This window comes from Piliocolobus tephrosceles, chromosome 11 (genome assembly GCF_002776525.5).
Source record: "Piliocolobus tephrosceles isolate RC106 chromosome 11, ASM277652v3, whole genome shotgun sequence".
Taxonomy (NCBI): Eukaryota; Metazoa; Chordata; class Mammalia; order Primates; family Cercopithecidae; genus Piliocolobus; species Piliocolobus tephrosceles.
In genome coordinates this window covers 3,330,380-3,348,442 of record NC_045444.1, presented here as the reverse complement: position 1 = coordinate 3,348,442, position 18,063 = coordinate 3,330,380, and the positions used below count along the sequence as shown (strand labels likewise).

Sequence of the window (18,063 nt, the reverse complement as noted above, 5' to 3'; positions counted from 1 at the left end):
GCTTGCAGTTTCTCAAAACTAACCCATCTGGAAGGGTCTGGATGAGCTTCTGCTCCCTGTCACTGAGAAGGAAACTGCAGGAGAGAGAGAATGAGTGTTGCGCAGAGTCACAGAGCTTGTTGGTCCATATTTAGGGAACAGAGTGGGGAGGGTTTTAGAATTCTATCTGGGTTTTGCCCCTAGAATATATAAGCTTTATACATGAGTATTTCCCAACATAAATCATGTGAAAGTAAACATGTTTTCTATTATAGTTTCTATCGTTGAATGAATTATTTTGTTATCAAGCGCTGGTGTGGATCCAGCCTTTTGTTACATGCCACGTGAGATCAAGGTGGTGAAGGATGTGACTGTGTTGTCGTGGTTGTGGTTCTGGCTTGATCCCGGCTCTCTCACTTGCTGTGTGTCCTTGAGCAAAGTCTCCTCCCTTTCTGAGCCTCTTAGTTTTCTAACCTCCCATCTTACAGATCAGATAATGAATATAGAGCTGTTAGCACTGCCTGGTCCCTAGGAATCACTCAATAAAAGTTAGCGATCTTTTCTTTCTCTCTTTCTTTTTTTTTTTTTTTGCAATTACAATATTCTTAATATATTTTAAAATTATTACTACATTGTTATTATTACAATTATATATTGCATTCTTATAATATTATTGCAGTATTATAGCAATACATTGATATCAAGTCCATTTATGTAGTAGGAACCTACGAGAAATACAGAAATGGTTCCAGCCTTCTGGTTATGCTTCCAGCCTGGCCCGAGTAGCTTGGACACCAGGACATTAGAGAGGGGTTAGGGCTGTGCTGTGGTCCCTGCCCTCTGTCTAGGATTTGCCAAGGGAAAGGAATCTGGGTGAGGAGTTAGGTTGAGGTCATTGGGGTCAGTGACCTGGGGAGTGGTAGGGACTTAACGGTCAGGCAGGGCCTCCACAGTAAAGAGACAAAAGTGGGGATGTGTGTCTTTTGCAGGGAGGGGAACAGGGATGCCACCGGCCTGATGGAGTGGACAGAGTATCGGGGAGAGCAGGACGGTCGAGGCAGGCCTGCACTGACCAAGCAGGGAGGGACGCCTCCACATAGAGGGGACGCTTGGGGGATCCAGGGCCCTGCTTGATGCTGCCTTGCCACCTGCCCAACGTTTCTCCTCCCAGGTACACTGCATCAGCACAGAATTCACCCCCAGGAAGCACGGGGGCGAGAAGGGAGTGCCCTTTCGAGTCCAGATTGATACGTTTAAGCAGAACGAGAATGGGGAGTACACGGAGCACCTGCACTCAGCCAGCTGCCAGATCAAGGTGTTCAAGGTAGGATGGCTTCGCAGGCTCTGCCCTGTCCTGCTGCTGGCCTGGCCTGTGGTCACATTCACCCGCAGAGACCCTGGAGATTCCTCTTAGAGGCCCGGCAAGGAACGCAGCATCCCTTGAGCACGTGGCTTCTACCTGGACTCCTAATGCGCACAAGCTGCAAGTCCAGGTACCACAGGCTGCTGCTGTCCTGCTGGGGGCGTGTTTTCACCTGTGGCACCCACTCAGCTTCTGGCAGAAGCATCGGCGTGGATGTCCATCCTGGCTGTCGGTCCTCGGTGCTACTCTATAAGAATGATTGGATTTGTACATTTTAGCTTTATTTTCGCCCAAGCACATTATAGTAGCCCACAGGTGCTCACGTTTGGATTCTCCTTAAAAATCAAAGCAAGAGTCCCCTCCCTGCTGGAGGCCTGGCCTCGGATCTTCCTGTTTAGGACCTGAAGCCATTTTTCTCTTTGCAGTGACTTCCTGTTAGAGAAACATTTTCAGGGGGACCGCCTCCCTTTTCTTTCCTTGCTTCATTCCCTACAGTCGCCTGTCACTATTTTCCATCTCTTCAATCTGGACTGATTATTTCCTGAAGATAGTAGCCAGCGATACGGCTCAGTGTCTTGTGTGGCCTCAGGGAGATGTGGAGGGTTGCATGAGCTTGCATCATTCTCAGGGCGTGAGGGCAACCCATGTCCAAGCAGGCCCCAGCCCCACAGTCCCCAGCCCCTATAGGCCCTGTCTGTTGGGGCCGCTCTAGCAGTGTCTGCGGAGAAGTAGTGGACCCACCTTCTGTGCCGGAATTGCCTTGAGTAACCAGCCCTGGTGCTTATTCCAGCTTCCTCTTGTTTCACATTCAAGTGAATTTGGAGCCTGCTGAGAAAGTTCCATCTTCTGGGTCTGGAGACCCAAGAGGCAGTTGCTTTAGACAGGACCCTTTAGAAAGCTGGGTATGTGCTGATCTTCCCCCAGGTCGAAGGCACGGGCCCGTGGAACACCCATGCTTGGAATGGAAGTGGGAATAAATGCCCATGGGTAGAACCATAAACCTGGGGGCAACCCCGGAGACAGGGATGGTGCCATTTCTCACAGAGCCTGGGCCACAGTGAGCACTGGGCCGTGATCTGGGGACGCCATCACCATCACAGCTGCAGGAGAGGGAGCTGAGGACAAGCTGATGGAGTCTGCACTCAGGAGACCACACAGCCAGGCTGCCTGAGAGTTGTGGGCACAGGGTTCTGAGGCCCCGGCCCAGCTCCGTGGTTTGGGACGCCTTGGTTAGTCAGTGATGTCGGCCCTGAGTGGGAGGCAGAAGTGGCAGGAGGGATATGTGTTCGTCTTTCCTGGCAGAGCAGTGGCCTCCAAGGGGAGCTGTGCTCCTCTGCTCTGCTTGTTTCCTACTGCTGCTGTCACAAGTGGCCACAAATTTTGGCTTAAAACTGTGTGCGTTTATTATCTTCCGGTGCTGGCAGTCAGAAGTCCGGAACAGTCCTCACTGGGCCAAAGGTGTCAGCGGGCCTGTGTTCCTTTCCCAACGCTCTGGGCGGGGCTCTTGCCGTTTCCAGCTTCTAAAGCCATTTCTAGGTTCATGGTTCTTCCTTTGTCCTCAGAGCCAGCAGGAGCAGGCTGAGTCCTTCTCACATGGCAGCCCCAACCTCCTCGTCTGCCTCCCTCTTCCTTTTGTGAGGACGCTGTGATTACATGGCGCCACGCGGTTAGTCCCGATGGTCTTCCTATTACATCAGTTGCGTAGCAATCTTAATTCCATCTGAAGCCTCAGTTCCCCGTTTGCCATGTTAGGTGATGTATTCACAGGTTCTGGGGATTAGCAAATAGCCATCTTTGGGAACCATTATTCTGCCGACCATGTCCACCAAGCAGTGGGCGTGGCAGCCCTGCGGTATCACTGCCTGCTCCGGGATCTGACGGTCCTGGACACCTGCATGGCTGTGTGCTGTGGTCTTTGCCTAGCCTGCGGTTCACTGTTGCTCTAACTACCACCTCCCCTCATGTACAGACCGCGTCTCTGCCAGCCTTGGCCCCTGTCAGGTAGTGGTTCATTCCCTCACCAGGGATGTCAGGTTAGTTCTGCTGCTCTCACGGTGTGTGCCCTGAGGGGACGCTGTGCTGGGCAGTAGGAGAGAAGTGAGGTGGCATCTCCACTCCCATGGGGTGCCCTGTGTACCCCTTCTATACCTTGGGTCAAGCTTAGGAGTGAGGGCTCTGTCTGCCAGGCTCCTCAACCCATGCCAGGCATTGCTTGGGGAGTCGGGCTGGAAGCTGCCTGGTCTCAGTGCCCCAAGGAAGGCCTTGGCATCTCCTGCAGAGAGTAGGGGTGGCAGGAGCCCCTAGTCACCGAAACCTGGCTCCTCAGAATGCCTGAGGTATCCTCCCACCTGCCTGCCCCCACTCACATAACAGATGCAGCTGGCGTGCACAAGCCAGGCTGAGCTGAGCCAAGTTGCCTGTCACCCCTCCCTCTGCCAGTCACCCCAGTTACTGGGAAGCCTGGCTTGTTGAAGCCACTCCCTGGGACACTGTGTGGGGTGTCAGGGTCTCTGAAGGGAAAGGCAGGGCTCTTCTCTGAGCAACCAGTTCCCTCCAGGCCTCATCAAGGCCTAGTGCGTGCCCCGCATGCAGGCTCCGCCATGGCCTGGCTACAACCCCGCCTTGCCTGTACCCTCTCTGCAGGGGGAGGAGTCTCCTGAGGGACAGGAGCTGGAGCTGGAGCAGGGAGGCCAGGTCGTGGGAGTATGGCTGCCACACGCCCCACTCTCGCCCCGGATGCTGGATCTGTCACGCACATCCCTGTGTGACCTCTGCCATCCTGCTTCATCCAGGGCAGGCATCACTCCACGGCAGCGCGGCCCCAACCTTTTTGGCACCAGGGACTGGTTCCGTGGAAGACTGTTTTTCCACGGAAGAGAGGGGAATGGTTTCAGGATGATTGAAGTGCGTTACATTTATTGTGCACTTTATTTCTGTTATGATTATATTGTAATATATAAGGAAATGATTATACAGCTCGTCATAATGCAGGATCAGTGGGAGCCCTGAGCTTGTTTTCCTGCAACTAGATGGTCTCATATAGGAGTGAGGGCGGACAGTGGCCCATCATCAGGCATTAGATTCTCATCAGGAGCACACAGCCTAGATCCCTTGCAGGCGCAGTTCACAAAAGGTTTTGCCCTCCTATGAGGATCTAATGCTGCCACTGGTCTGACCCGGGAGGCAGAGCTTGGGCGGTCCTGTGAGCAGTGGGGAGCAGCTGTAAGTACTGTGAGGTATTTACTTCACAGTAAGATGACGATGAAGCTTTGCTCACTCACCTGCTGCTCACCTGTTGTGGGGCCCAGTTCCTAACAGGCCGTGGGACCGGCACCCGTCTGTGGCCTGGAGGTTGAGGACCACTGCTCTAAGAGATGCTCCCTAAAAACCCTTGATCTGGGAGCCAAAAGCCATAGCCTGAGAAAGATGCCCCCTGGAATGAAAATCCCTCAAGGTGCCATTGAGCTTGAACTACTGTTTTCATCATCTGCCCACCACACGTAGCCTGCTGTGTGCGTAGTAAAACTGCTCGGTTCCAGCGCTGCTCGGAGTCTTTACATCTGACTTCGCCAAGTAGGCATGAGCTCATAAGATGCAAATCCTCAGGAGACTACATAGCGAGGTCGAGAAGGCCCCCCATGGTGGTACCTGCGGGGCCAGCCTGCGATGCAGCTCACCTGGCCACTCTCACTTGGATCCTCTCCCATCCTGATGAACCCCTTAAGCCTCAGTTTCCCACTCTGTAAATGAAGGGAATAATAGTAGGCGTGAGGCCTACACACCCTTCGAAAGTTGCCACAGTTTGCAAAGCACCGGCGATTGTCAGGCTGTCTCTCTGGATGGAGACGTTCCCCTGCAGACAGAGTGTAAGCTGGGGCTCAGCAGGTGTCCTGAGCGGTGAGGGTAAGAAGGCCTTCAGCTTATGACCAGGATTTCTCAGGTTGCAAGCACAGACTAAATCCAGACCAGCAGCCTGTACTTCTTCCACTTTCGACTGCTCTCCCTGGGTAACCCAAGGAATGCACTGGGATTCCTTGTGGGTCCCAGGGTTCCTTTTCATAAGCGAGTGGCCATGGGAAACAGTCTTTTCCCCTTGAGCAGCAGAGTGCAGGACCCGTGGCAGGTTCCGAGTTCCTCAGGTGGGGAAACGGGCGGAATGGGAGGGGAGATAGGTGCTGTCCTGCCCCTGAGTTCCTGCGCCCTGGGGCCCTGGGTGAGGTGGGAAGCAGGAGAGGGCTTGGGGGCTGCTGCCTCTGTCAGTTTGGACTAATTGGACTCTGTACTCTGTGCTCGCAGCCGAAGGGAGCCGATCGGAAACAGAAGACTGACCGGGAGAAGATGGAGAAGAGAACTGCCCAAGAGAAGGAGAAATACCAGCCGTCCTATGAAACCACCATCCTCACAGAGGTGAGCCGGCTGGGTGCGGGGACAGAGCCTCCAGGGGCCTTCCACCAGGAGCAGGGCTGCTGGCTTAGATTCTTGGAAAATGGCCCATCTCGGCTGAGTGCTTCTGAGAGTGCTTATTCCGCTGTGGTGGGTTCCAGTGTCTGGAGCTCGTGTCCATCTGATAAGACCCAGTGGCCCGGGAGGCATTTCAGAAATAACTTCCAGCTCTGCTCCCTTTGAACGCATTTGTGCTTTCCCAATTTAGGTTCCTTTGTGTTTTTGAGTAGGTAATGTATTCACATGGTTTTAAATTCCAAAGGTACGAGAGAGTGTACAACAGAAAATATCCCTCTCAGTGCCATCCCTGCCTCGTGGTTTCTCCCCTCCAGGTCAGAAACCTTGTACATCTGGCCCAACGTTTTCTGCAGGTGAAGCCAGTGTAGACACATGTTTGCCCCATGCCTGCATTTATACACCAACAGTGTACATAGACACACCTTGCTTTTTTCCATTATTAGCTTATCTTGGTGCCTGATCCCTACAGCTTTCTAGTTCCTTACCCAGCTGCGTGCCGTCGTGTGTGATGGCCTGTTGGTGGATGCGGGGTCGTTTCTGAGCTCTCGGAGTTTCAGACAGTGGTGTAGTGAGTAACTGTGCACGTGAAGGTCTGCACATGGGAAGCAGTCGGCAGGTTTCCTTTCTCAGTGGGATCTCTGGGTTGGAGGGTGTTGGCACTTGTTATTTTGCTGCCTGGTTGTATTTTCTGTTAGCCCGGACAGCAATGCCAGCCTGCTCCAACTCTCCATATGTCCATGGGAACTCCTGAGGAGCTTGTTCTTCCTCTTCCCTTTTTTCTTTTTTTTTTTTCTTTTTTTTTGAGACAGAGTCTCACTCTGTTGCCCAGGCTGGAGTGCAGTGGCGCAGTCTCGGCTCACTGCAACCTTGGTCTCCTGGGTTCAAGTGATTCTCCTGCCTCAGCGTCCCCCAGTACCTGGGATTACGTGCATGCGCCACCATGCCCAGCTAATTTTTTTGTATTTTTATTAGAGATGGGGTTTCACCATGTTGGCCAGGCTGGTCTTGAACTCCTAAGCTCAAGTGATGTGCCCGCCTTGGCCTCCCAAAGTGCTGGGATTACAGGTGTGAGCCACTGTACCTAACCTCTTCCCTTTCCAAGTTGCGGCGAGTGCCTCCTTTTTTACTGGGAATTTTTGTGTAACTCTTTCCCACTATATTCTGCAGTCAGGCTAACTAATTGGTGGTGCTATTTGTTCATTGAGTAATTGGACTCCCTCAGAAGGCCTCCCACGTGGGTAAGGCCCCTGCCGGCCATGGTAGGATTAAGGCTGTTAGGGGTGAGGCTAGGGGTGAGGCTTGGCGTGAGGCTTGGAGCATCTGAGAGAATGGTGTCCCGGTCTTGGCTGATGAGCAGCTGTATGTATATGTGTATGTGTACATGCAGAAGGGTTATTTGCACCAAGACAGTGTAAAAGCTAATTTTGTGGTCAGACAGATGTGCACTGGCGTTCTCTCTGACTGAAGGTCAGTCACCTGCCTCCCCCTCAGCCCACAAAGGAGTGGCAGGATGCAAGGACTGCATTTATGGATTAGAGACCAAACTAGTTTCTTCCCATACTTGGTTCATGCCTGTGCTGGTGCCACTGACCGGTGTCCCCACCTCCTGATACCATTCTCTCCCTAACTGAGCCTCAGCCTCTCTGCTCCCCTGCTGACTGCCCCTGGGAAGAGAGGTCTTGGTGAGCCGCTTGCCACAGTGCAGTCTAGTTGAAAGCCCACCCTGGGAGGCGCTGCTGCCTCTTCTATCGGCTGTTCAGCTTTCCTCCTCGGGCTGTAGGATTTAGCACCAACAAATTCAAGCCCACACTCACAACACTTAAATATTTACCAACACTGTAGTTTGGCGGGTGATAGTAAATCTTCAGGAATGCTTCAAATTGGCCCTCTCTGAAGAGGCATCATTGCAGGCAAGGGAAGAGAGGAGCTTTTTCTGCTGGATGGACTTTCTCCAGCAGGCAAAACCTGTACATCCTCGCTTCCTTTGGGAGACTCCACATGCATTCGTTTTTGGCTTCCATAGTAGCATGTTTTTGAGGGCAAGGATCACGTCTTTCATGTTTGTGGATCTCCCGTAGCCCCTAGCAGAATGCCTCAAATGGAATGAGCACGGTCGAATCTCACTGAGAGGAGCTGCTTTTGGTGATTGCGCGAGGACCTTTGCCCCTGTCGGCAGGTTCTTTTTTCAAATAGCGCAGGTTGTAATACTGACTCTTACTGCTTATTTTTTCGTTTGGAAGTTGCCTGTGGCCCAGCACTCCCTATAACAGACATTTACACGAATTTGTCTCTCCCGGGAAAAGCTGTTTCTGAACAACCGGCCGGTTTTGTTTTTTCTCTCTCCTGGACCGACTCAAAAATCCCATGACTGTGATGTTTCCTCTCTGGTGTTACTGCTGGGAAGCCCAGAGAGACCCCTTGCGCGCTTCCCTTGCTCCAGGGGTGACTTCTGAACATTTCTGCTGGTTTCCTTCATGTGGCCCTCAGAACCTGCCTGGCCGTGGCTCACTGTGGGTACTAGGGAAGTGCAGTTTGACAGGTCGGGGCCTCATGCATTGGTGTCAGTGTGTGCCTGCTGGGGAGGACCTGGGGATCACGACTCAGCACCTCTCCAGATCCCAGCTCGGCCCTGTGCTCTCTCCTGCAGTGCTCTCCGTGGCCCGACGTGGCCTACCAGGTGAACAACGCCCCGTCCCCAAGCTACAATGGCTCTCCAAACAGCTTTGGCCTCGGCGAAGGGTACGTCCCACCTTTCTTTCTTTGGGTTCCCTGGAATGAAGACGGGCGTACTTTCCTTTCTTAGTACTTCCTTCCTGGGTCTCCTCTCCTTTCTGTTTTGGTCTCAGAGTAGCTAACTCGTGTTGCAGTCACAACTGTCTTTAGCATTTACACAACTTTTAGTGCTCAGAAACACCCCTGTAAACGCTGTCGGGTGGGGCAGCAGCCCAGAACTTAACCTGGTGAAACCAGGACTGGCTTGAGGGTGCATGAGGTCAGCCACCCGAGACAGCCTCTGGTGCCCTCTGGGGCAGAATGGCCCTCCTGACAGTGGAGCCTTAGGGAGCAGCTGTCTGGGAGGCCCTTCCTGGCTCTTTGTCCAGAGTGGTCACTGAGTGTGGGGGTGAGGGGGTCTGGCTAGGGTCCTCTCTGCCTTGGGTTTCAGGCCTTATGACACAGAAGCTGGTTTCATTGCTGTCCCACACAGCTCTGCAGACACACAGGCCACATGGACCCTGAGGATGCTGTGACGGGACAGTGCTGGAGCTGCAGGCAGTTTCCTAACCGTTGGGGGCTGCACGGCACGGGGCCATGGGTCACCGTGATGGCTCTGCCTGCCCTTTGCTGGCAGCAGGGGTGGGGGCAGGAGAGTGCTGGGTGGGAGGCTGCCTGTTTTCTGCCTGCAGGTTCGTCAGAGCCCATGTTTGGCAGACAGAACTTTTCTAATAAGAAAGCGAGATTGTCTGTGAACCTGATTTTACCAAGGAGTCCCCGGGGAAGCGGGGGTAGACACAGAAACCGTGTTGTGTTTAGATTCAGGCAGACCTAGTCTTCAGTCTTTGCCTTTTGCGGGGTAACTCCCTTAACCTCCCTGAGCCTCAGTTTCTCTACTGCAAAAGGAGGGTAAGAATTCTACACAGGGTCGGGAGGAATGAGTGTACGATGCTTGCACTCCATAGACACTTGGTGAGAAGTGGCGGCTGTCTTCATTGATGGCCGGTCTGGGGATCAGCCCTGCAAGGCTCTCTTTTTCCCATTATGGAGAAATAGACATAACACAAAATTTACCATTTTAAAGTGTGCAGTCTGGTGGCATTAAGTACATTCACACTGGGCCGGGTGCGGTGGCTCAAGCCTGTAATCCCAGCACTTTGGGAGGCCGAGACGGGCGGATCACGAGGTCAGGAGATCGAGACCATCCTGGCTAACACAGTGAAACCCCATCTCTACTAAAAAATTCAAAAAACTAGCCGGGCGAGGTGGTGGCGCCTGTAGTCCCAGCTACTCGGGAGGCTGAGGCAGGAGAATGGCGTGAACCCGGGAGGTGGAGCTTGCAGTGAGCCGAAATCCGACCACTGCACACCAGCCTGGGCGACAGAGCGAGACTCCGTCTCAAAAAAAAAAAAAAAAAAAAAAAAGTACATTCACACCGTTGTGCAGCCTTCACCGCCATCCACCTGGAGAGTGCTCAGGTCTGTGCCTCCTCCCCAGTCTAGCCCCCGACGAAGCTTGTGCACCCCCTCTCGGGAGAAAACAGAACAGTGCTTTTCCTCGTGGATGGATGTCAAGCCGTGGGGGCTTGTTCACTGCAAAATAACTCCCCGTGGGATTCCTCTGCCCTCTCCTGTCACCACCCGGCAAAGGGTTTGGTGGAGGACCCTTGGGTTTGGCGGCAGCCTTCCAGGTGCTGAGGCGCTGGGTGCCCTTGTCCAGCCTGTCCTTCTTTGGGGCTGGGACTTGAATCTCCAAGTTCAAGACCACCAGGGGTCAGCCCACAAGGGCCTGGGATGTGCTACTGATGACTCGGGTAGGGGAGTATCGTTGACTGGGGCAGTGTAGCCTCTCAGAACTTCCTGTCTACACTGAAAAAGGCTCAGTTAGGGATTTTGAGGGATTGAACATTGACTACTGCTATGTTTCTGTGACTCAGGAAATTCTTGAGGACTCATTCCACTTAGAACAAATCCTGCACCTAACAGCAAGTAAAAGTGCCAGGCTGGGTGCCGGGACATTGGCCATGGCCCTGGGAGCCCCCTCCGTCCTCATCACTGGTTCCTTTTCCTTTGCAGCAACACCTCTCCGACCCACGCGGTGGAGGCCCTGCCCATGGGCAGTGACGTAAGTGTCTGAGCAGGGCTTTCCGGCTGGCGGTCCCTCGTGGGCCCTGAGCCGCTATCTCAAGCCTCTCCCCTCTGCCCACAGCACCTGCTCCCATCAGCCTCAATCCAGGATGCCCAGCAGTGGCTGCACCGCAACAGGTTCTCGCAGTTCTGCCGGCTGTTTGCCAGCTTCTCAGGTGAGCATCTCTGAATTGTGTTTAAAGCCCGTGAGCATCTTGGAAACACGTAGCAAGGCTGGCCACCTTCCGGGACTTGCTCTCGACCCAGGCAGCGCTGTCGTTTCGGCTGGGAGGCCCAGGACAGTGTGGGTTCACTCGCTCACGTGCCGCAGCCCCAGGCCAGGTGCTAGACGTAGGAGATGCTGTCCCCAGAAGGTCCCAGGTGAGCGTGACTTTAGGGGGACCATCTGGGTGACTTGGTCAAGATCCCCTCTCCTGCGGGGGATGGTGGGCTCTGGTCTGCCCAGGAAGGGTAGACCGGCAGGGTGATGTAAGGCCCCTTATGCTTTTCCTACCCAAATACTGCTCCTCACACTGGCTCCAGAGCCACGACCTGGGAGATCGAGGTAAAGCCATGGGTGAGGCAGAAAGGGGGCTCTTCCTTCTTTAAAAAGTTTCAGAGCCCTTCGTGATGGGCCCTCAGACAGAAGTCCCAAGCTAGGTATTGTGGGGTGCAAAGGTGAACTGAGCAGTGAGCCTTGCCAGCAAGTAGAGCTCATCCACAGTGACAGAGTCAAGGCTTGGCCACAGCCAGAGGAGCGGATTCCACAGACATCTGTGGCAGCGGAAGAGAAATGGCGCCTGCGCACCCTCAGCTCGGCACCGCTGAGAGCCTGTTGGGGGAGGGTCCCTGGGCGGGGAAACACAGTGACCCTGTCCTTGGGAGCTTGCAGCTGGAAGTCAGTACAGATGCATAGACCGCTCATTTCAGTGCGGTTCGACCTGTGCGATTGGCGGGGGGGTTCAGAGAGGACCCTGAGCTGGACTGGGTGGAGGAGGGGGAGGAATGCCGGCTGTGGTCTTAAGTAGGGCAGTCAGCCACCATGGGGGCACCTGCCTTGTGTGGTCACAGAGCAGGGCACCCAGGTGGAGTGGAGTGGCCTGGGAAGGAGAGGTCAGAAAGGTAGCAAGGGACATGGACAGGGTGGGGGCCCTGGAAGAACAGTGAAAGGACTTCGGCTTTTACTCCCAGTGGAAAGGAAGCCATTGTGTCTATAGAATTGTACCTAAAACCGTATTTTATCGTGGCAGGAAGAGAGGGGTGGGAATCGTGGCCTTGGGCAGGCTTTCAGCTGAGGCTGAGATACTCGTACCTTGGAGAGTGTGTGGGACCAGGCTCTCGGGGACCCCCTTGGGCTTTGAGGGAGGGGCAGCCCTCACGCTGTGCTCGCTCCTGTCCCCATGAGACAGTCGCCTTCCTACGTTCCTTTAAATGTGGGCCCGTCCTCACATGCTGCTGGTGGGACCATACATGGAGGTAACACTCTGGGAAACTGCTGGCAGTGTCTGCCAGAGCCATACACACCCTACGGCCCCACAGCCCTCTCCGGGGCTGGACCTGGCAGACACGCACCTGTGTAATGAGCAAAGACATGTATGAGAGCCTTCAGAGAGCCTGTTCATAACAGCCCAGAGCAGAATCCCCCACAGCGCCCATCCACACGAAGTGGGTATGTGAACTGTGGTGCAGACAGACAATGATAATAGGTGAGAACGGGCATGCACAGTCTGTGACTGCATTCCACACGTGACTTGGAGCAAGGGAAGCCAGACCGGGAGGAGTGCCTGCCGCTCCGTTCCACGTACAGAAACTTCAGAGAACATGCACAACGTGTCTGCACTGTAGCAAGTCAGGATAGTGGCTCCCTGGGTGGGAGTGGGGGTGGTGGCTGACACAAGGGACCTACAGGAGGCTGGTAATGTTCCACTGCTTGCTGTCAGTGCTGGGTCCCGGGGTGTATTCAGATTGTCAGCATCCAGCGAGCCGTATACTCCCATATAGAGACAGATGCACACGTGGCCAGTGCCCTGTGCCGGTGACATCTGTGCATACAAATTATGTGTCAAAAAAAGAGAGAAGAGGCCAGATGCAGTGGCTCATGTCTGTAATCACAGTACTTGGAGAGGCTGAGGTGGGTGGACTGCTTGAGCCCAGGAGTTCAAGACCAGCCAGGCTAGGCAATATAGTGAGACCTTGTCTCTTTAAAAAAAAAAAAAAAAAGAAAGAAAACGGGGCAGGTGGTGGGGACCCTTTGGCTTCTGTTGTACTCACTGTTGTGAGCACTGGCAGTTCCTGGGCTGTGATCTTCTGATGTCGTTGGGCATTCTGCCATTTTCTCTCTGTGAGTTGGTGCGTCTGGCTCTTCCCCATCCCCTACCCCCAATGCTTTGGGGTCTGCCGGTGCTTGGGGAACGAGCCCTTTCTCTGTGTCCCATGTAACAGGCATCGCCATTTTTCTGCTTAGGTGCTGACTTGCTGAAGATGTCCCGAGATGATTTGGTCCAGATCTGTGGTCCCGCAGATGGAATCCGGCTCTTCAACGCCATCAAAGGCCGGTAGGTGTTGGTTTCTCTGTGAAACCAGCCAGAGGCTCATGGCCTGTGGCATGTGGTGCGAAGCTCCTACCTCAGCCTCCTGGATGGCGGGTGGTCTGGCCTGGGGGGACAGGGCTCCTGCAGTGTGGGGTCAGGTGTAGGAGGACGTGTGGCAAGAGGGGCACAGGCCACAGCAGGGGAGTGAGACACTGCAGTGGGAGATGTGGCTGGCTGCCGCAGACCCTGCCTGGAGGTCCCTCCCTCTTCTTGGTTGGGCGAGAGCCTTGGCCTCTGAGCCCCTTGCCCATGTTCTCAGATGCTTGTGTGGTCCTGGGCTCGGAGCTGCTGCCTCCCTGAGGGGAGCTGTGGACTGGGGCCAGTCAGATGGTATCGTGCAGCAGTTTCAGGGCAGACTCCAGAGGAGCGCCATCCTGCACACCTTCCTGCCATGGCAGAGACGTTCTGCAGCCATGCCGGCCATGTGTGGCTGTAGAGCACTTGGACCAAGGCTGATGTCATGGACAAAATTTGTATTTAACTTTAGTGAATTTAAGTGTGAATAGCCACACATGGACAGCATGGTTTTAGAGTGAGAGCCTGGGTTTGAGTCCCAGATCTGCCTCTCAGGTGCTGTGGAATGACAGCAGTGGTCCTAGCTCCCTCGCAAGTTGTGTGAGGATGAAATGAGTTACGCATGTTCTGAGAACAATACCTGGTACACAGCAAGCCACAGACAGCGCTTGCTCTAATTGTTGCCTGAAAACGTCTTGTATGTTGAGCTTCGTGGTCTGGGGCAGAGCGCCCCTTGGCAGGCTGCGGGGCCTGGGAGGGTCATTCACCACCCCATGACAGGCACTCCGCGTCACCACCGCTGTCTTTCTTCCTCCCCAAGTTCTGCCCACTATTGTTTCCATCCTGGAATATTCTGAAACAACTGCGCCTGGTCCACCACACCTAGTATTTATTTTCTCTTCTCCTGCCAGGAATGTGAGGCCAAAGATGACCATTTATGTCTGTCAGGAGCTGGAGCAGAATCGAGTGCCCCTGCAGCAGAAGAGGGAGGGCAGTGGAGACGGCAACCTGTGTGGTGAGTTGTGGGGAGCAGAGCTGGGACCCACGCATCGGGTCCCACAGCCTGCCTTTCAAGCCCGCAGTCTGGCCTCTGTTCATTTCCAGTGAATATGCAGGACGGTCCTGGGCTCCCACATGCCCACACATGGAAAGGGCAGCCCAGTGCATGCTCCTTGCATGGTGCATGGTCTGACCTCGTGGTGGCCCCACAGTGTGGGTGCTGCCTCCGTGCACACCCCGAGGCTTGGGAAGGTGTTGGGATTGTCCCAGATCTTGCTTCCAGTGTGTGGCAGTTGGGATTGGAGCCAGGAATGCCCACCCTGGAGCTTTTTGTTTCCTCAAACTGCTCCCCATGCAGCTCCTGATGAGAGGAGGCTGTCTCCAGGACCTAAGAGGCGTGGCCGTCTGCCTTTCTGCTCCCATCGAGCTCTCCCAGTGGCCCTGGTGAAAGGCGTCAGCCTGGGATCCTGCTACTTCTTTTTGCTGGCAGCTTGGTTTGTTTTAGGAGCAAAATTATGGCTGGGTGTGGTAGTTCACACCTATAATTCCAGCACCTGGGGAGATGGGAGGATTGCTTGTGCCCAGGAGTTCAAGGCCAGCCTGGGCAACATACCAAGACCCGATCTCTAAGTATTGAAAAAGTAGGCCAGGCACAGTGGCTCATGCCTGTAATCCCAGCACTTTGGGAGACCGAGGCGGGCAGATCACTTGAGGTCAAGAGTTTGAGACCAGCCTGGCCAACATGGTCAAACCCCATCTTTACAAAAAAAAAAATACAAAAATTAGCCATGCATGGTCGCGCCTGTAATCCCAGCTGAGGCAGGAGAATCACTTGAACCTGGGAGGCACAGGTCGCAGTGAGCTGAGATCACGCCACTGCATTCCAGCCTGGGTGACAAAGTGAGACTCTGTCTCAGGAAAAAAAAAGAAAAGTGCACACCCCCACACCTGGCTAATTCTTATATGTTTTTGTAGAGAGGGAGTCTCATTCTGTTGCCCAGGCTGGTCTTGAACTCTTGGGCTCCAGAGATCCCTCTGCCTTGGCCACCCAGAGCGCTGGGATTGTAGGCATGAGCCACCACGCCCACCTGTGTGTGCTTTTAAAATATTGGGCCTCTGATGAGGTTTATTGGCTTATTGAACCAAGGGTTTCTCAGGTGAGGGAAAGGCTTGGGACTCTTGAATTTAATCCAATTGCATTTGCTTTTGAGGAACTTGAGGTCCCTTGAAGTTGAGTAACCCACTTTGGGTTGCTGGTGACATTTGCTCCTGCCTGGTTGGTGCGGGCTGTGTCTGTGTCAGTGTCACTGTTTTCTTCTCACTTGCTGACACCATGGTGCCTTCCTGGTACCCCCTTCTCTCCTTAGGGTTACTGTATTGAGGCTGAATATGGTCTGTGTTGCAGGGAGGGAAAAGACTCACTCATTGCCCTCCAGCTATCCAAGAACACTTTAGACAGCAAAGGAGCTGAAAAGGACAGAATTTGTTCCTTCCTTCTGACGTGGGTTCACATCTGGCTGATATCAGAATTGCCTGATACTCCCTTTAGCCCAGCTGGGTGTCACTGGGCCCGGGATGGGTCTAGGGATCTCTGCATTTCACATAAGCACCCCAAGAGAGACCGAGAAGAATCAAAAGCGGCAGCCTGACTGGGTGCGGTGTCTCATGCCTATAATCCCAGCACTTTGGGAGGCTGAGGCGAGCGGATCACCTGAGGTCAGGAGTTTGAGACCAGCCTGGCCAACATGGTGAAACCCCATTTCTACTAAAAATACAAAAATTAGCCAGGTGTGGTGGTACGCACCTGTAATCCCAGCTACTTGGGAGGCTGAGGTAGGAGAATCCCCTGAACCTAGGAGGTGGAGGTTGCAGTGAGCCGAGATCACACCACTGCACTCAAGCTTGGGTGATGGAGCAAGACTCCATTGCAAAACAAAACAAACAAAACAAAAAGAGTGGCAGTGTGGTCCTGCCCCGCCGCTCTGGGCATGGCATTTTGACAAAGGGCTTACTGCTTTCTCAGGGCAGGTGGGAGGCTACAGGCAGGCTCATGCTGACGGAATGGCCACTTGGAAAGCAGCACTTGTTCTTCCTTTCCCCAGTGTACCACGCCATCTTCCTGGAGGAGCTGACCACCTTGGAGCTGATTGAGAAGATCGCCAACCTGTACAGCATCTCCCCCCAGCACATCCACCGAGTCTACCGCCAGGGCCCCACGGGCATCCATGTGGTGGTGAGCAATGAGGTGAGGGCTGCCGCCCGGCCTGCCCCCGTAACGGGCTCTGGGCCATGGGAGGAGCGTCAGAAACCCTGCCCTGGAAACACACTTGGGTTTGGGAGTGACAGACAGGTCCGTCTGCATGCCACCTGCAGCTGGGGCTGTCCAGGGCTGCAGTGGAGAGTGCGGAGGCCCCTTCTGGGTCTGAATGGCTGCCATGTGGAGTAGGCACTCCTTACCCCTCCTGGGCTGGGTGCCCTGTGGGAGCCAGGAGGACAGACTCCACTCTGGCCCAAGGTGCTTATAGTCAGGGCTGTGGAGGTCACGAGAGGGGCGTTCCCCCAGGGTGGGCGACAGGCCTCAGGGAGAGGTGAAATGGACTCAGGGGCCGGTGATGGCGAGGCTGTGGCTTGTGGGAGAGGAGAGCAGAGGCCTCTGCCAAGTGGTGAAGGTGCCACAGCCTTCCCGGGTGGCACAGGGCAGTGCAGAGCACACGCAGCTACTGGCAGAGGGCTCAGGTACTGTGGTCTCCAGGCATCGGATCCCACTCATGGCTAGGAAGGAAGTGTTGAATATGCTTGCTGACAGGGTTAGGCATTCTTTGCATGTTGTAGAACAGAGGCTTTTAAGTTTGTTCTATCCTGGACCCCTTCCACCTAATAACAGGAGTGTATACTTGTTTGAAGTGTATGCATAGTGACTCATTTAATCCTGCCTGCCTCTATATGATGTGGGTGCTATTATTATCCTATTTCACAGATGGGGGACTGAGGCACAGAGGCTGAGTAATTGCCCCAGGTTGCATAGTGGGTAAGGGGTGGAGCTATAGTGGGAACCCAGGGACTGGAGCTGCAGGGCCAAGCTCTGAGCCTGCAAGGTACCTAGCCCCTGCTGAAGTGAAACCTTTATTTATAATTTTTGTATTAGGGTCGGGCGCGGTGGCTCCCACCTGTATACAATCCCAGCACTTTGGGAGGCCGAGGCGGGTGGATCACGAGGTCATGAGATCGAGACCATCCTGGCTAACACGGTGAAACCCCGTCTCTACTAAAAACACAAAAAAATAGCCGGGTGTGGTGGTGGGCGCCTGTAGTCCCAGCTACTCGGGAGGCTGAGGCAGGAGAATGGCATGAACCCAGGAGGTGGAGCTTGTAGTGAACCGAGATCACGCCACTGCACTCCAGCCTGGCGACAGAGTGAGACTCTGTCTCAAAAAAAAAAAAAAAAATTGTACTGAAAAGAAAATTGAGACGGTTGTTGCTGCATTGCCCAGGCTGGTCTTGAACTCTTGGGCTCAAGCGATCTTCCTGCCTCAGCCTCCCAAAGTGCTGAGATTACAGGTGTGAGCCACTGCGCCCAATCTTTTGTTGTTGTTGTTGTGAGACAAGGTCTTGCTCTATCACTCAGGCTGATGTGATCTGAGCTTACGGCAACCTCCACCTCCCCAGGCTCAGGCCGTCCTCCCATCTCAGGCTCCTGAGCAGCTGGGACTGCAGGCACTCACCACCATGCCGGCCTAATTTTTTTGTAGAGACAGGGTTTTGCCATGTTTCCCAGACTGGTCTCAAACTCCTGGGCTCAAGTGGTCCACCCACCTTG

General features: G+C 54.2%; 1 protein-coding gene across 1 annotated transcript in view; it reads left to right on the top strand.

The window, feature by feature from the left end:
* TFCP2L1 (transcription factor CP2 like 1) overlaps window positions 1–18,063 on the top strand; it is a 76,709-nt gene that overhangs the window by 39,699 nt on the left and 18,947 nt on the right. Inside the window, exons 6-13 of the mRNA XM_023185211.1 lie at window positions 1,151–1,303; window positions 5,639–5,749; window positions 8,451–8,542; window positions 10,591–10,639; window positions 10,724–10,817; window positions 13,106–13,196; window positions 14,159–14,262; window positions 16,349–16,491. Coding sequence (XP_023040979.1) covers window positions 1,151–1,303; window positions 5,639–5,749; window positions 8,451–8,542; window positions 10,591–10,639; window positions 10,724–10,817; window positions 13,106–13,196; window positions 14,159–14,262; window positions 16,349–16,491 — 837 coding nt within the window. The remainder of the gene's footprint in view (window positions 1–1,150; window positions 1,304–5,638; window positions 5,750–8,450; window positions 8,543–10,590; window positions 10,640–10,723; window positions 10,818–13,105; window positions 13,197–14,158; window positions 14,263–16,348; window positions 16,492–18,063) is intronic.